Source organism: Megascapheus bottae, chromosome 25, assembly GCF_031878675.1.
Source record: "Megascapheus bottae isolate mThoBot1 chromosome 25, mThoBot2.hap1, whole genome shotgun sequence".
Lineage (NCBI taxonomy): Eukaryota > Metazoa > Chordata > Mammalia > Rodentia > Geomyidae > Megascapheus > Megascapheus bottae.
The window spans coordinates 8,678,990-8,697,811 of record NC_143533.1 but is presented as its reverse complement, the minus strand read 5'-3'; the positions used below and the strand labels follow the sequence as shown (position 1 = coordinate 8,697,811).

Genomic DNA, 18,822 nt, shown 5'->3' with positions numbered 1-18,822 from the left:
AGTAATCTTCAGCATCAGGTAAAAAATAAGTTTTTATTGCCTAAAATGTTGAATCAACATTTTCCAGGGCCATTTCTCTATATACAAAAATGAGGCGACACATTAGAAACCTTGACAATAAAATAAGATGATAGTTTTAAGGTTTTTAAAGGAAAGGAGTTCAGAAAAGCCGGGGAGGGGGAGAAAAGACACAATCTGAAGATGAATAGCTGCATAATTCTCTACCTGCCAACAGGAAGAAAAAGTTAAATACCTGAAATATGAAATAACATCAAATGTGTAACATTCAGACATAATGACAAAAGTAGTAACATTACACTAGCATACAGAATGATTTATTTTCAACAATTTAAACAGAAGCAAACTAAGAGAGTAAGAGAGATTACATAGTCAAGAGATAAAAAACTTTTTTTTAAAAAAAAGTTTGAATGCAAGTTTTAAAGGGTGATCCCTAGTTTAATTTTCTTTGGAGCACGGTTTGCTACTTTGTATTCAGGTTTTATGTTTGAAAAGATTTTGTGCAGTAATATTCTTTGGGGCATAAAAGCAAAGGAAGGATAACTTTTTTCAAAAGTGAAATTAAACTCAGGACCTGTTGAAATAAAAATGATACTAATGTTTCCAAGTGTGTTTGAACCATAAAGGATGAACTCTGCCTCACTCATTTGGGTCAGACCATCATAAATGATGATCCTTACATTTTGCTTGTATAACAGAAAAGTAGTAGTGCAATTTTTAAAAAATGAGAATCAGAAGCAGATCCTCCAGGACTGTGGAGGGCTGTTTACTACCAAGACCAGAAGTCTCGCCTATCGAAAGTGTCCATCAATTTTCAAATAATTTAGGGAACATAGGACTCCATTAGGATGTGGATAAGCAGAGAGCCCAGGGAGCAGCAGTATTTACAAAGGGGAGGAAGGTTGATGTGCTTAGCACCAGGTTTTTCAAGTAAGCATGTTCAGCTTCAAAGGAATTGAAGTTTCACGTATTTTTACACTGTTTCTAACTATTCATCAAAGTAGAGCTGTGAGCTGGTTCAGCTTGGTGCTGTTCATTTGTTTTTCTGGAGCTGTCTTCCATGACATCCTCTGCCACCTTATGAGGAAGTCTTCACCCAAAGCCAGCAATGCTCCTCAACTTCCCAGCCTTCAGAACCATGAGCCAAATATCATCTTTCATCTTTGCATTGTGTGTGTGTGCACCAGCTTGAACTCAGAGTCTCAGGCTAATGCTTATTTATTTATTTATTCATTTATTTTGCTCAAGGCTGGCTGGCACTCTACCATTCGAGTCCTAAATCTACTCTCTGGCCTTTTGCTGGTCAATTGGAGGTGAGAGTCTGCTTAGCTTTTATCAAAACCTTCAGATCTCCATCCACTTTTGAGCAGACAGGATTACAGGCATGAACCATTGGTGACTGGCTAAAATTTTTTAAAATAATGGTTTCTGTGGCTGAACTAATTCTGAGTTGGGACTTCAAGACATTTCTAGTTCACGTGTTGTGTACTACATTGGTTTTACATACCTAATTTGGAACTATTCAGTTCTTTTTTTTTTCTTTATAATAGCTAGAGACTTCCTTCATTAATGATCCATGAATGCACACATACGTTTATTTAAACATGTATAATAATTCTAAAGGCCAAAGAATGCTTTTTCGTATAAGAAATTACTCAAAGAAAGTGTTATTAGAAACAACAGAATTAAAAATATATTTTCAAAGTCAATTAAATATCTATGGTATTTAAACAATTTATTATTTGATTTACGGATATTTCTGCATTTTTAGATTTCATAAACTTCAGATTCTGAAGCTTGTTGAAAAAGCTAAGTTCCTCAATATGGGGAATTCTATGTGGCTATACTTTTAGACGATTACTATTTGTTTACTTTCAAAAATACTCTGAATATTTATATATAGTATTAACAGAATATTATCAGTAAATCATATTTCAGATAAATGTTTTATAGGACAATTTGCATCAAACCCAGTATTTTAGGTATTAAAATAAGGATGAAATTTGAGATAAACTGTCTTATCATATTTCCCAAAGTAGGTTTTCAGGTACCACATTACAATTGAAATTGATATTTGGATTGTGAGCTATTTCCTCTGTCTACTGTATATGTCCACAAGCAATAGTGGAGAGTCTGGACTCAGCATAGTGAACCTGTCTTGCTCTCCTTGCACAAGGCTTGCTGAGCCTCTGGGCAGTGCATACTGACTGCTGTGACACGCTCACCACTGTCAGACTTAGGCCTAACATTGTCAGCCCCTGAGGGCTAACATTGTCACCACTGTCAGACTTAGGGCTAACACTGACACTAGCACTGACAATTTAAATTTACTCTCCCAAGTAATAAAAAAAATAGATCGGTAGACTTACATAGAGACCTGCAGCTGTACTAATTACTTCAAATAGCAGCAGACGAAATAAACCCTTGCTTTGAAAGTTTAAATTCATTTTAAGTTTGCTATATTAAATTTTAAAATTAAAAAAATATCAACTTACTATAAACAATTTAAAATATGTATAATACAACTTCATGGTCAAAACATTGGAATTAATCTATGAAAACAGGAGATACTTTGATCTCCCATCTCTGTTTAAGTTTCACACATGATTTTTCCATCCGTCTCTTCCCAAAGAAACCATAAAAAAAGTTGTCTCATTTTATGGCAACCAATTTAGGGATTTCCTCATCACAAAAATACAAGGAGTTAAAGGTAAAAGAATAAAGAAGGGGAAACAAAGTGTCTCTCCCTGTTTGTCATGATTCTCTTCTGAAAGCATTCTATACATAAGCCTCTGAACTTTCCAAACCATTTACAAATGCATTCGCAAGAAGCTAAGAAAAAAAAGTTTAGAGTCTAAAAGTGTTATTTTGTACAATGACTATACAATACACAGTGAACCAACACACACACACACACACACACACACACACACACACACACACACACATCTAAAGATAAGGTTCTCCAAAGGTTTTTCGACATTCCATCACTCCCGTGCTTGGTGGCCTGTCACAGTTGTGTGTACTCTTGACTTGACTAGGTGTGAGGCGATCATAGGCCATCTTGTACTCCTTGTCAAATGCATCTACAAAAATAAAGACCAAAATTGATGTCTGATGTTGACCACAGCTGAGTTCTATATTACAATAAAACCACAAAAGCAAGGGATACTGCTATGCAAAGGACCACAGTTTTCAAGGCTAGATAGGGAACCTTAGAGACCACAGTATTTCAGGGTTAGATCACACACACTGATTTTTACTTAGTACAGATGTTTAAAAAAATCCCTGAATAGGGCTGGGAATGTGGCCTAGTGGTAGAGTGCTTGCCTAGCATGCACAAAGCCCTGGGTTGGATTCCTTGGTACCACATACACAGAAAAAGCCAGATGTAGAGCTGTGGCTCAAGTGGTAGAGCTCTAGCCTTGAGAAAGCCCAAGGAAAGTGCCCAGGCCCTGAGTTCAAGGCCGAGGACTGGCAAAAAAAAAAAAAAAAGAAGCTCAGGGAGAGTACTTAGGCCTGAATTCAAGATTCTCCTCTTAGGCTGGCTTTGAACCACAATCTTCAGATCTCAGCCTCTTGAGCAGGTAGGATTACAGGTGTGAGCCATCAGTGCCAGCTTTACATTTTACATTTCTATTGGAATGCCTCCAAAGCTTCTCAGATTTATTTTAACCAGATAGTCATCAGTTTAATACAACTTCCAACTACAATGTCACCTGACTTTTTTCCCCTAAAGACACTCCATACGGTTCCATTTATGTCTTGGCTTCATAGCTCTTTTTTTTTTTTTTTTTTTTTTTGTCAGTCCTGGGCTTGGGCTGAGGGCCTGAGCACTGTCCTTGGGTTTTCTCAAGGCTAGAGCTCTGCCACTTGAGCCATAGCACCACTTCTGGCTTTTTTCTATGTAGGTGGTACTGAGGAATTGAACCTGGGTCTTTGTGCATGCTAGGCAAGCACTCTACCACTAGGCCAAACTCTCAGCCCCATAGCTAGAATCTTTAAGGCCATTTCAGTGTAAGCCAATTTTTCACTTACATGTTCTAAATACCAAATTTGCTGTCTTTCTAACTAGTCTTTTTTTTGTCTTAAAATATTTAAAATTCTACACTCCTCTGATAACTGCATTACGTAAAATGCTTGCCATCTTACCCCTACACATTCCTTGCTGCTAAATTCCATACTTGGTCTCCTGAAATGAAAGCTGACAGTGCTCAGGAGGACAATTTACTCACTTCTGGTTGGCTGGAAGCTAATAAACTCTTGAAATATCTAGTTAGAGCTGGCTGTGCGTGGCTTTCTATTTCACTCAGAAACAATTGTGCTCTCTCCCTTACTTTCTATGGACTTATTGGGAAGCCAGTACAAGAAGAGCCTTGCCTTCTACAAAGCTTGCTTATCTGGTCTCCACTGAGGAGCTTGAAAATAATGCACATGCTTGTTATACATTATCACCATGATGCTGAGGTCATTAATAAATGATTACGGTGTTTTAAAGTCAAATCAAATGATCATGCTGAAAAGAATTGACTCGGTTTTGCAAAGACCAATGTATAGCCACCTAACTGAAGCATGAGTTATCATACATTTTCTCATTCACAGGTGAGTGGTCGTAGGCTGGGCATCCAAGTCAGATACCACTCAAATCTGATGAACTGCTTGTTATCAATGATCATCTTCATCAATCCATTCATAAACCTGTGAACTCCCCAATAGAATGACAAAAAGATACTAGAATCTCTCAATGCTTGACAGCTATTTATAGTAGGTCTAGCATCAGCCTTCTTTTTGTCTAACAAAGATGCTAGCCTAGCTGGAAGTGATTTCCAACACTGTAGTTCCTGTTTACTCAAGAGGCCGGGATAGGAGGCTCACTTAGGCATAAGAGTGAGAACATCCCGGGTAACACAGTGAGATCCTGTCTTTCTAAATCATGACCACAACAGGCTAAACACAACAATAGGAGATGACTAACCAAAAAAAGCTTGGGAGCTCCTAAAATATATATTTAGCTACTTGGTTCTTTCTGAGCAAGCTTAATGTCATTAATAAATGAGGTCATACTTAAAAGCATGCATTTGGAAATTGAGACAGCTTGGTTTAAATATAGCTCTATTATATACATGAAACCAAGATAAAGTGACCTACCTCTCAGATCCTCAGTATCTTCAATAATACAGAAATCTAATAGTACCTATTCTCAAAGGAATTTTGAGAGAATTATATGAGAAAATACACTGGCCAGCTGGGTGCAATGGCTCATGCCTGTAATCCTAACTACTCAGGAGGCTGTGATCTGAGGATCAAGGTTCAAAGCTAGCCCCGGCACTAAAGACCATGAGATTCAGGCTGGGAGTTTGGCCTAGTGGTAGAGTGCTTTCCTCGCATGCATAAAGACCTGGGTTCAATTCCATGGTGCCACATACATAGAAAAAGTCCAAGGACAGTGCTCAGGCCCTGAGCTCAAGCAAAAAAAAAAAAAAAAAAAAAGACCAGGAGACTCTTATCTCCAATTAACCACTAGAAAAGGGAAAGTGGTGTTGTGGCTCAAGGGAAAGGGTTTTAGCCTTGAGCTGAAGCGCTCAGGAACAGCATCCAGGCTCAGAGTTCAAGCCCCATGACCGACAAAAAAAAAAAAAAAAAAAAAAAAGAAAAGAAAAGAAAAAGAAAACACACTGGCTATATTATGAGAACTAAAAAAAACTCACATTATCTCTATCTTTTTTTTTTTTTTTTTTTTGCTGATCCTGGGGCTTAAATTCTGGGTCTGGGCTCTGTCCCTGACCTTCTTTTGCTCAAGTCTGGCACTCTACCACTTGGGCCACAGGGCCCCTTCTGGCTTTTTCTGAGTAGTTTATTACAGATTAGAGAATCGAGGACTTTCCTGCTTGGGCTGGCTTTGAACCACGATCCTTAGATCTTGGCCTTCTTAGTAGTTAGGATTACAGGTTTGAGCCACTGGCACCTAACTTATTATTTATCATTATTACTGCTTTCACAATAAAAGTATCAATGTATGTTTTACATTAGATAAAAATAGACAAGAGTTTTTTGTGGTTATTATACTATGTACTATGTAAAGTTCTTTCTTTTTTTTTTTTTTTGCCAGGCTTGGGCTTGGGCTCAGGGCCTGAGCACTGTCCTTGGACTTTCTCAAGGCTAGCACTCTACCACTTCAGTCTCAGCACCACTTCTGGCTTTTTTCTATGTATGTGGTACTGAGGAATCGAACCCAGGTCTTCATGCATGCTAGGCAAGCACTCTACCACTAGGCCAAACTCCCGGCCCTCTTTTTCTTTTTCTTTTAAACTCCCTATGGTTTATCCCCTGTTGTCACTGTATCCAATTTTGGTACCTGGTGTATTGTATATATGTTTATTTGAATTAGAGAAGGGGAATGAAACAACTAAATGGTGAGACAAAAGACAAAGGGTGACCCAATGTAACAGTGATACTCACAAGGCAATATGTTGGAAATGAACTCTACAACTTTGGGAGGGGGGTAATGGGGGGAGAATGGGAAAAAATGTGGGAGGGGAGTAACAATGTTCAACAAGAAATGGACTCACTGTAACCCCTCTATACATCATCCTGACAATAAAATGAAACTAAAAAAACCCCAAAGAAACAACTTTCTAATAAAGCACTATTAATATATTAAAGACCAATAAAATACTTAGAAAAGCTACCCTGTACTACATGAACATTATGCTATTTATTATGCTGTGTTACCTATGTCAATGTTTTCTCTTCCCAGCGCCACAAGTGAGAGAAACAGTATTTCTCGGTATAAGCTCCTAGGAAGGAAAGGCACAGAGAAAATGTGAGGATTCAGACACTTGATCTTCTCTACACCCGGCTTATGCTAATACAAACATGAAGCACACTAGAAATGACCATGCAACAAAATGAAACTGCTTAGAGAACAGTATGTTCAGTTAAGAGAATAACCTACCTCTGTCTTTTAAAATGTGGACACTTACTCAGTGTCTCTAGAATCTGACTCATTGGTCCATAAACATCATTCATCTTAATGCTCTTAACCATACTTTTCAGTAATTCCTGGTTAAATGAGTTATCATTTTTTTGCAACAAATGGACCATTGGATACTTCTGGGCTATAAAAGAATAAGAGAACAGATTAAGGAAAAGGAAAATAAAACAAACAGCAACTAATACTTATTTAAAACATTACAAAGCACTGAAAATAAATTAAGGAAACACACAAAGGAATATACATCTAAGAATTAAGGAAAGCAAAAAATATAGATAACCAATGATAAAAATAAGCCTAAAGCTTTTTATGGCCTCAGACAATAACTAAAAACATTTTTCTTTAATACAGTGCCTGAAATAACTATGTTGGCAGCCAGGATGGAAACAAAAATACATAAAAAAGAAGAAACTGGGACAAGTGATGCACTCAAAGCAGAATTATACAAAACAAAACTAGCCCCTCTAGCACAAACATAGCACCCCCCCTCAAAACCAAATTAAAGCAAAACACCAAAAAGTTTGACTTCCATAGAAGGTAGCACTAAAAAAAAAATTGAACTGAACACTCACTCTCAAACAAAAGAGTACGATTTTGACCTGTAAGACAAAATAGTACAGTGAAGTAGTTATACATGAGTTGAGGCTATTAAAGCTAGTAGAGGTCAGTCTCCTACGAATAAGCTTCTGATGGCACTTACTGTGGGCGTTCCAGAGGATATATAGGGGCTGTCCTGGATCCTGGTGTAATTTCATATTGTCCCATAACATTTGTATTAAAACATATTTACTATCTTCTGACATACAGTGACGGGGAATCTGTGTTGAGGATACAAAGCATTCATTAATGGCCATTATGTAATAATTTGATGTAAATATTTTATAGAGTCCTCATGAAAATACTTTTAAGAGCCAGGAACCGGTAGTTCAAGCCTGTAATCCTGGCTACTCAGGAGGCTGAGATCTACAGATCATGGTTTGAAGCTAGCTTTAAGCAGTTAGCTTTAACTTTTGAGTAGAGAAATCCATGAGACTTTTTTTTTTTTTTTGCCAGTCCTGGGCTTGAGCTCAGGGCCTGAGCACTGTCCTTGGACTTTCTCAAGGCTAGAGCTCTACCACTTGAGCCTCAGCACCACTTCCGGCTTTTTTTGTATGTATGTGGTACCAAGGAATCGAACCCGGGTCTTCGTGCTTGCTAGGCAAGCACTTTAACCACTAGGCCAAACTCCCGGCTGAAATCCATGAGACTTTTATCTCTAATTAATCACCAAAAAACCAGAGCTGTGGCTTAAGTGGTAGAGAGCGAGCCTTTAGCAAAAAACAAAACAAAACAAATAAAAAAGTAAAAAAAACCAAAAAAACTCAGGGACATCACCCAGGCTTTGCGTACACAGTCTAGAATTGGCACATACAAAATATTGTTTTTAGGATGTAGATGTACAGAAGATTAAAAAACTAGAAAATGACTGGTTATATATGTATTTGGTATCCCCTAGAGGAAGATAAGCTGAGTTGAGAAGCTAATGATCTCTAAAGTAGAAAACTTTTCACTCAAGTACCTAACTTGGGTGAGAAAGAATTGGGAATTGAACTTAGGACCTTGATTTTTGGTGGTGCTGGGATTTGAACTCAGGGCCTCTTATTTGCTAGGCAAGTGCTTTCCCACTTGAGCCAAGTCTCCCAGCCCTATCACTGACTTTAAATTTAATTTTCATACCTTTGAATACTTGTTACAATGCTCAGAAGAAAGAATCAATCCTGGTAAGTTACTTGGAAGGTCGAGACGCCTAAAGTACCACACCAAATTCCAAAACACAATTGGATGATGATCCACAAAGTCAGCCACTGTTATTGCATGGTCACCTTCGTTCTCCAACAAACTCTCAAGTTCCTTCCAGACGACTAGGGGACTGAGATATGGAACTGTGACAGGATCTGGACTTGGAAGGTGCCATTCTAATCCTAAAGAATCCTGCTGAATAAACAAAACAGACACGATAAAGATAAGAACAATGATACTACGTTATTGGAAAAATATTTCTGAGAATAATTCCCTACAAGAGGAAAGGTAATATAATTGTCATAGAGTCATGAGAATCATGAAATTGAACTTTTCTTGGGCTTTTTAGGACAAGGGGAACAAAATTATGAGAATAATCAGTTTAAAAATTTAAAAATAATACATACTGTAGCCCCTTGTAAAGTAGCTGGCAGGCTCCCTGTAGGAATCAGTTTCTGTCCTCCAGAATCCTCTTTATCCAAGTGGCCATAAGTACTAATGCTCCTGGCCATTGGGAATAGTGGGCATTTTGACACAGCTGTTTTTGATCTATTGGTGGGAATCTGAATACTTCGGGTACAGGGATTTTCCTGTGATTTAAATTTGCTTGGGCATTGAAAAAAGGAAAAAAGAACCTTATTTTGGATATAGCAGAATAAATCAAAAGAAATATATTATTCAGGTTTCACTGTACAAATGACCTGTCCATCCATGCATCCATCCATCCATCCATCCATGCATCCATCCAAACTTGGTGCTTCAGGCCTGCTAGGTAGGCGTTCTTACCATTGATCTATGTCTCCAAAGTATTTTTGTACTGATTATTTTTGAGGTAAGGTCTTTCTTCATGCCTGGAAAAATTCTTAGGCAGAAATCTGCCTACTTTAGTTTTCTTACTGTAGCTAGCATACCATCACGTTCAGCTACAGTTTGAAGAAGACCTTTCATGCTTTTTTTTTTTTTTTGAACTAATTTCAAACTGTGATCCTTTCAATCTTGGTCTCACAAGTAGCTTAAGAGTATAGGTGTGAACCACCACAAGCGTCTATCTTAGGATATTCGTGTTATAAGTCATGCTAAATTTCAGAATAAAGTTTGAGCTACTCTTTTTTTTTTTGGGGTAGTATTGGAGTTTGAAGTCAGGGCATTGTATTCTCTTGGCTTACTTACTCACCTGGCACTCTACCACTTGAGTCACACCACCAGCTTTTGTTTAGCTGGTTATTTTGGAAACAATGTCTCATAAACTTTTTGACCTAGGCAGGCTTTGAGCCATGATCCTCCAGATCTATTTCCTGAGTAGCTAGTATTACAAGCTAAAGACTCTGAAGCTGGCTAGAGAATAACTTGCACACAGTATTACCTTCTCTTAGGGATACAAAGTAGAGAAAACAGACACATGATTCTTTAGGAGTCATGAGTGAGAGACAGACAAGGCTACAAAAGATCTGCGATGAAAGAAGTACAGATTCTTGTTTGACTATGAAATTATTTAGGATTCAACAGGCCACATGGACATTGTTTTCTGCATAATAGTTACCATAGACAAGAATGTCTGTGCAGCTGTAGGAGGCTGATTCGGCATTTAAGTACAGATTATTGGGATTAGTCTCACTCTGTGTTTTAGTTTAGTTTTACAGTTTTTATATTAGCTATGAACAACCTGTGTGCCTGCCTACCTTGCTTCCTTCCTTTTTTATTTTTATCAGTTGTGGGGCTGAACTCAGTACCTAGCTATAATGTTTCTTGATAAACATTATCGTGTGTGTGTGTGTGTGTGTGTGTGTGTGTGTGTGTGTGTGTGTGTGTTAAACTCTGGAAGTTCATGAAATATAACATATCAAAACAATATTTAAATTTTAGGCTATTAAGAGTTTTTATTTTTATTTTATTTTTTGCCAGTCCTGGGGCTTGAACTCAGGGCCTGTACACTGTCCTTGGGCTTTCTCAAGGCTAGAGCTCTATCACTTGAGCCACAGCATCACTTCTGGTGTTTTTTCTGTGTATGTGGTACTGAGGTAGTATGCATGCAAGGCAAACACTCTACAACTAGGCCACACTCCCGGCCCATAAAGTTTTTAATACTATTTTAATAATATAATGAGTTTACTTTTCAGAGATATTAATTAGCCATTCAAGACAGAGTCTCACTATATAGCCCTAGATGACCCCGAAACTCACATTCCCTCTATCTCTATCTTTATCTCTTGAGGGCTAAGATGACAGGCATACCTATTTTTCATAGAAATTTAAACCTTGAAATGGTCAAGCTGGTTTTTCTGTCACCATCTAAAACATGTTCAATGTTAAAAATAATTCTCTCAAATCATATTTACCTGTTTTGATCAAATTTCCCTTGAGTAGAGACAGCAGATGTATCAAGACCAGAGGCTGATGTTGAAATACAAGACTGCCTTGTCTGACTTGAAAAGGATGGAAAGTGCACAGTTTCTGTAGATGGAGCTGATTTCAAAAAATATCTAGAATGTCAACCAAAGGGGCTTTCTCAGAAACATTCTAGAAGACATAATCCTTAAACAGAAAGAAGTGAAAAGAAGTATATATAGTTACCTGCCAGGTCGTCTTAAGTCTCTTATTTCAATATTGAGAAAGGGTAAAAAAAGATTGCCACAGAATGGGCAGGTAGTATTGAGGTTTGAATCATCCGCTGTCCATCCAGCCATGATTTCCTCATCATGGACTAGACAATCACACGTTCTACATCGAGAACAACTAGAGATGAGAACCTAGGGGAGAAGATGGTACTTTATAAAGCAAGCTGGTCAGTGTAGAATGTGACGTTAACGTCATTTTAATCTTATGGAAAGGTTAAAACTTAGAAGATTTCAGACATTATAAATAAAAATTAACTACATTTGGTTTGGTCTATCCCCAAATTTTGCTCTGTGAGCATTTCCTTCCATCCACCCTCCCCCTCCCTTTCTTCTCCTCCCCTCCCGTCCCCCTTTCTTCCTTCTTTCCTTCCTATGTATGTGGTACCAAGGAATTGAATCCAGGGCCTCATGCATGCTAGGCAAGCACTTTACCATTAGGCCACACTTCTGACCCTAAGTGAGCATTTTCTATTAGAATTACTATAAAATTAGCTATGTTTTTATTGTGGCAACTAAAATTAGCCATTAACACATTAACATACAAAACAGGAACAACACCCCAAGTGCAGTTATCAGGCTAGAGCTCATCCACAAAGTCTTACTGGCTTTTGCTGAGTAAAGTAATGATTTAGAAATCTGTAATTTGAGGGCTGGGATGTAGCCCAGTAGGAAAGCATGATCCCCAGTACAAAAAAAAAGAAAAGAAATTTGTAATTTGACACTGCTGTAACATCTCAGTGTGTAATGCATGCATTTTATGAGTATCAGAAATTAAACAGAACAAGCCTAGTTTGCTGCTATAGACAATTTAAGGAGCACTGCTATAAATACTGTCATTATATTAACAAAGTACAGAAATTCCCAAAGTTACAGAATATTCGTAAGCTGCAAAATCATATGGAAATCTACTTATATAACTAGCATGAAATAGCAACTACACTTACAAATATACTTGCAATCAATTTTCCAGAAAATTTTTGAAGTCTGAAACTAACACTGTTTTAAAATAAGGAAATGGGATATGGAAGCATATGCAGCAGAAATGGAAGAAGGTTGAAAATCATGAGAGTAGAAGTGGGCAACCTAAGCCAGAATTGCTTCCTGCATCCTTGTCAAAATTCTCTTGCATAGCAAAATCGGTTGCTTAAAAGGAACCAAGATATAACAAAGACTAATACACATGTTGAAAATTTACATGTTTTTATATGTTGTTACAATTTCAAAGTATGGAACTGTTCTAATAAAGCAGCATGACTTCCATAATCTGAAATAACAAGATTAAATTTTAATTTCATTCAGATGAGATATACATCCTAAACTTTTGGATGCTGCATTTTTTTATGTGTGTCAATACTGGGGTTTGAACTCTGGGCTTGGGTGCTGTGCCTCAGTATTTCTGCTCTATCACTGGAACCACTGATCCACTTCCAGCTTTTTGGTGGCTAACTGGAGATTAAAGAGTTTCACAGACTTTTGTGCCTGGGCTGGCTTGTTTCAACCACAATCCTAAAATCTCAGTCTTCTGAGTAGCTAATATTATAGGTATAAACCACCGGGAGTTTGGCCTAGTGGTTAAAGTGCTTGCCTAGCATGCATGAAGACCCGGGTTCGATTCCTCGGTACCACATATATAGAAAAAAAAAAAGCCGGAAGTGGTGCTGAGGCTCAAGTGGTAGAGCTCTAGCCTTGAGAAAGTCCAAGGACAGTGTTCAGGCCCTGAGCTCAAGCCCAGGACTGGCAAAAAAAAACAAAACAAAAAAAAAAAAACACCAGCACCTGGCTACATATTAACGTTTGTTAGTCTACCAGGGGCCATCAATACTTAAGAAATGTAAAATTTATGGGGCTGGGAATGTGGCTTACTGGTAGAGTGCTTGCCTAGCATTCATGAAGCACTGAGTTCGATTCCTCAGTACCACATAACCAGAAAAAGCCAGAAGTGGTCCTGTGGCTCAAGTGGTAAAGTGCTAGCTAGTCTTGAGCAAAAAGAACCTCAGGGGCAGTGTCCAGGCCATCAGTTTAAGCCCCAGGACTGGCAGAAAGAAAGAAAGAAAGAAAGAAAGAAAGAAAGAAAGAAAGAAAGAAAGAAAGAAAGAAAGAAAGAAAGAAAGAAAGAAAGAAAGAAAGAAAGAAAGAAAGAAAGAAAGGAAGGAAGGAAGAAAGAAAGAAGGAAGGAAAGGGGAAAGAAAGAAGGAAGGAAAGGGGAAAGAAAGAAAGGTAAAATTTATCAAATAGTACACAAAGACAGTCTCTTGAGTAAAGCTGTACCTCCATTGCATAGTTCTGGAAGATATTAATATTACTAGTGTTGAGGGAAGAAGCCACTTCTGATTTCCCAGGCAAAGCAAACTTTGATAGGGACCCTGTTGATTATTAAAAACAAACACAAAGAGCAACAGTATTAAAACTAATGAGAAACAATATAAGAATCTTCCACTTTCATTAATTCTGAAGTTAGCCTGTTCTATTCAGAATACTAAAGGTAATTTAGAAAAACAAGCAAATAATAATAATAAAGATCTTCAATGCAAAAAATAGTATAAATTACTAGTTCAATAGCAATAGAAAGGAGAGGAATAGGGATGGGAGTTTGGCCTAGTGGTAGAGTGCTTGCCTAGCATGCACGAAGACCCAGGTTCGATTCCTCGGTACCATATACATAGAAAAAAGCCGGGAGTGGTGCTGAGGCTCAAGTGGTAGAGCTCTAGCCTTGAGAAAGTCCAAGGACAGTGCTCAGGCCCTGAGCTCAAGCCCAGGATTGGCAAAAAAATTAAAATATAAAAATTAAAATTAAAAAAAAGAAAGAAGGGGAATACATTTCAAGACCAGATTTCCAACTTCACTTTTTTTTTTTGGGTCAGTTGTGGGATGACTTAAACTCTTAACTTCACGTTTTTAAAAACGGAAATACAAATAAATAAATAATAAACATTTCAATACAGTCCTCATCTATTGTGGCAAAAATCCACAAGTCTGCCTATATATTTCATTGAGAAGGCTATGGGGAAATAGTTATTCTACATACTGTCAGTGGGAACACAATGCAGTATAGACCGGTGGAAGATAATTTAACAATATCATTTCAAGAAAAGATATCTTCTCTATACATTAGCAAAAATGTAATGTGACATGTATGAGTTATAGTCTGCTGAAGACTGGAGACAATGTCCACAGTAGCGAAATGGTTCAAGGAGATGATGAGAGAAGCACACATAATAAACCATGGGACTGGAAGGATGGGTGAGGGACATGGCTGTGACAGTATGAATGGCCTTCAGGAAATTGTGTAGTAGCAAAGGCAATGAATAGGCAAAGATTTACAGTTTGCTGTCTTTTGGGTTTTAAATAATAAGGATACATATAAGTATACTTCCACTTTAAGAAAAGCAACTATGGGGCTGGGAGTTTGGCCTAGTGGTAGAGTGCTTGCCTAGCATGCATGAAGACCCAGGGTTCAATTCCTCAATACCACATACATAGAAAAAGTCAGAAGTGTTGCTGTGGCTCAAGCCCTCTAGCCTTGAGAAAGCCCAAGGACAGTGACCACACCCTGAATTCAAGCCCCAGGGCTGGCAAAAAAAAAGCAACTATGGAAAAATGAACCAAAAATAATAAAAATGGTAACATCTTTCGAAACAGGAAAAGAAAAAAAAAAGGAACTGTGTGAAGGGGTGGAAAAATGGAAGTCAGACTTTTCCCATAGTACCTTAGCCCTTGCCATTTTTCTTTGAAGCTAAGCAAATGTAAAAGTACTATAAATTTATGTAGGATGATAGAATTATCTGGACAAACCTTCTAATGAGGCAGAACTTTCCAGGCTCATCCGGCTGACATCAATTCCCTTGGTCCCTGACGTGGCACTGCTTTCTTGGGAGGAAGTGGCCCCTTCCAAGTCATGGCAGGCATCTTCATCTGTCAGAGAGGTAGATTCAGAATCTTGGGCGCCCACTGAAGAAAGACTGGTACGATCAGAACTTTGATCCTAAGGACATAATTATAAGCTTAATTTCCTTCACATTTAAAGTTAATTATTTAAGAAGTTACTTCTAAGGGAGTGTTAATATCTATCACCTAACCACCCAGATGGTCAGTTGTATCAACATCACAACTTCTGGAGATAAATAAATTGACAAAGGGTATACTGATTTGGATTAAAATGCTGGTAATTTTTTTTTTTTTTTGCCAGTTCTGAGGCTTGAACTCAGGGCCTAAGCACTGTCCTTGGGTTTTTCTTCCTCAAGGCTGGCACTCTACCACTTGAGCCACAGCACCACTTCTGGCTTTTCTATGTATGTGGTACCAAGGAATCGAACCTGGGTCTTCATCATGCTAGGCAAGCACTTTAACCACTAGGCCAAACTCCCCGCCCCTGGCAATTAATTTTTAAGATACATATAATTACTTCTAGCAAGGTATCAATCTACTAGTAAGGAACCAATTTAAATTTTTAAAAATTTATTGTTAGTTTCTTTTCTGTACACCTGAGTATAAGATGATACTACTAGAATTATATATTATTTTTTAAAAGCACTTAAGTTTAAAGACAGAGTTCTAGTTTTCAATTTTGGGAACATTAAAATTGGAACGTTTTGGTTATACCAAGAATATATTTACAAAATATTTACAATTCCACTGCCCATATAATACAACTTGTTTTTTCTAATTGTGTATGTATGTATATTGTTATTTTAATCACTGAAGGTGATTTATTATCTTTAAGTAGTTGTACAAGAGAGCTGCCATTTACCCATGCAGTTTATGAATATATCTTGATCAATGTCACCCCTTTCAACATTCTTGCCCACAAAAAGTTGACATTTTTGTGTAGTCAACTTGTTTCATCCATTGAGATTCCAGGTTTGTATCTTACATATTATTTCAAAGCCATTGGCTCATTTAGTTATCTAGATCACCTGAGGTTCTGTTTCTACTACCTATTTTTCTTCTAGTCAAGGTTCTATTTTTTGCAATGACTATTTTCTAACTGAAGGACAGACACTGTATATACAAAATTATAAAGACTCAAGATGCTTTATTTTTCAGAAATGGTGAACTCATGCCTTTCTCCCATAAAGAATGATTAATCTAATTACAGATCAAGCCAAGTCTAGGTTATAGTTTTGGTTAGGCTTGTCTACCTGTGGTTTGCCTGTGGCCTTCTATCAGGGCTGAAAGTCCAATATAATCTGCATACTTAAGGCCTTTTAAGTTTTCTTTTTGTTTTCCCATCTCCTCCCCATCCATCCTACTTTTCTTCAGTCCTCTGGTAAGATAAAGCCTGGAACTGAAACCCAAGTTCAGTGTTCCCAATTAGGAAACGTGGGGGAAAAAAATGGCATGGAACTCCAACTGGTTACTTCTGTAATTCTCTCTCTAGGATCTTGCCTCTCTGCTTTCTACTTGTTTTAGTAGTTCTCTGCTAACTAAACAAGATACTTTTTCTACTTTCTCTTAGGAGGTATGTGGGAAAATCATAAATTACTTCAATCCAACCAGGAGGAGACACCATGTAACTAGCTGGTGAATTTTGTAGGTAAAATGGACAGTCACTGAAAAAAAAAGTATTTTTAAGGAAATACTGAAACTAAAATTGGCATTTCCATGTACTACAGATACTTCAGGTACAAACCATTATCATTTTTTTTAAGCTGTGATTAAAGAGGATGATTAAAACTCACGCATTTATTAGTACTAGACTTTAGTGGTAGAGAGTGTATGAAAGAACAAGAGAAACAATTTACCTTTGATGACATGGCATACATGGTGAATCTTGAGTACCACCTGCTTGCTTTCTCTGCAACTCCTTTTCCAGCGGTGAACATACTGTGTCTTAAAACATCCAGTTTGGGTACTAGTAGTGTATCCAAGTTAAATGAAGGTGATGAATGGGGTAATGTTTCTTGAGATTCTTCCCTAAATGGGCAAGTATGGGAGAAGGCTGGAGAAGACCAGAGTCTATCCCTCGGTCTTTCCTCACTTTTGGTATAACTTTTAGATTTGGTAAGTCTTACTGGCCGAGGAGAATTAGGAGGCAGGCTAGATCTTCTGCAGGCCTTGACCAATGTTGGACTTTTCTTATTGGCTAATTTATCATCACATGCTGGCTGTAGATCAATGCTTGGTGTACGACTTGCCAAAGGACTGCTCATGTTATTCATATACATCTCAATTTCTTCAGCTAAGTCACGCCTGGCTGATGGTGTGGAAATGCTTTTGCTGTCATCTTCCTCTTCTTCTTCCTCTTCTTTCTGTTGCTGTTCAGTCTCAGCAACCAAAAGAGAAAGTGGATCAAATCCTGTTGCAACATCAGTTTTCTCAAAAGGTTTTACTGAAAAGCTGCTGTTCGTACGCTGCACTGTCTTAGGGTTTTGCCTAGCAGTGTCCCCCACTTTGGATCTATCTATTTCATTGTCTAAATCTTCTAAGTCAAAAATAACAGGAGAATCCACTTTATCTGCCAAACAGGTAGAACCATCAAAAGGCGTATCGTCATCACTGGATTCCTTTTCTAGACTGTCTCTTTTTGACCGTAATAGTGGCCTTCCAATATCAAGACTATTTGGTCTTGTACTTTTGGAGATAACATTTGATAGAATTTTTGCATCAGCACCTAATCTTTCAACTATATCTCCAGGGTTTGTTTCTTTGTTAATTCTATTTAGCATGAGTCCCATCAGTACCCCTCCACTAAGATTACGGTTTCGATTTCCCCAGGTCATTTGTTGATGCAGATTAGGTTCGTTGTCACTTTTATGTCTTTTCCTGAAGCATCTACTTTGAACGTTTCCTGATTCATTTGTATCCTCTAGAGATGACATTAAGAGTAGCTCAGATGTGCTTTCTGAAAAACAAGGAAAGTACTTTTAAACAAGAAAATGTAATGTAGAAACATAGCCCTCTTAACTACTTAAAAAATAGCAATAAAAATGATAAGTGAGGCATTGGTGGCTTACGCCTGTGATCCTAGCTACTCAGGAGGCTGAGATCTGAGGATCAAGGTTCAAAGCCAGCCTTGGCACTAAGGACTGTGAGACTCTTATTTCCAATTAACCAGTTGAAAATCGAAAGTGATGTTGTGGCTCAAGGGGTAGAACAGTAGCCTTGAGCTGAGGAGCTCAGGGACAGCACCCAGGTCCAGACAGAGTCCAAGCTCCATGACCAAAAAAAAAAAAAAAAAAAAAAAGATAATAGGCACTCACTAACTTTGACTTGTCAGAAACTATTTCAGCAATTCACTTACAATACCTAACATAACCATTCTACCAGTTATAGGATGAAAAAAACAGAGATTAAATAAAGCTGGCTATTAAGACTACATCAGAGATTGATAAACTTCATCACTGAATCAAAAGTGAGGCTTGTATTAGCACAGTTTCAAGCAGTTTTTTATATTTATAAAGAGCTGTGAATACCATG

General features: G+C 37.7%; 1 protein-coding gene across 8 annotated transcripts in view; it reads right to left on the bottom strand.

Moving 5' to 3' along the window:
- Positions 1 to 14: 14 nt before the first annotated feature.
- The window catches only part of Dennd4a (DENN domain containing 4A), a 92,976-nt gene continuing 74,168 nt past the window's right edge, over positions 15 to 18,822 (bottom strand). For 5 of the 8 annotated variants that reach the window (XM_090358163.1, XM_090358161.1, XM_090358169.1 and 2 more), the window contains 12 exons: positions 17,148 to 18,247; positions 15,199 to 15,388; positions 13,675 to 13,769; positions 11,363 to 11,538; positions 11,128 to 11,271; positions 9,199 to 9,397; positions 8,729 to 8,986; positions 7,713 to 7,830; positions 7,585 to 7,611; positions 6,974 to 7,136; positions 6,751 to 6,815; positions 15 to 3,104 (listed from right to left, as the gene is read on the bottom strand). In XM_090358163.1, coding sequence (XP_090214289.1) covers positions 2,968 to 3,104; positions 6,751 to 6,815; positions 6,974 to 7,136; positions 7,585 to 7,611; positions 7,713 to 7,830; positions 8,729 to 8,986; positions 9,199 to 9,397; positions 11,128 to 11,271; positions 11,363 to 11,538; positions 13,675 to 13,769; positions 15,199 to 15,388; positions 17,148 to 18,247 — 2,672 coding nt within the window. In that variant the 3' untranslated portion in view covers positions 15 to 2,967. The remainder of the gene's footprint in view (positions 3,105 to 6,750; positions 6,816 to 6,973; positions 7,137 to 7,584; positions 7,612 to 7,712; positions 7,831 to 8,728; positions 8,987 to 9,198; positions 9,398 to 11,127; positions 11,272 to 11,362; positions 11,539 to 13,674; positions 13,770 to 15,198; positions 15,389 to 17,147; positions 18,248 to 18,822) is intronic. The other 3 variants (XM_090358165.1, XM_090358167.1, XM_090358168.1) reach the window with 3 other exon arrangements.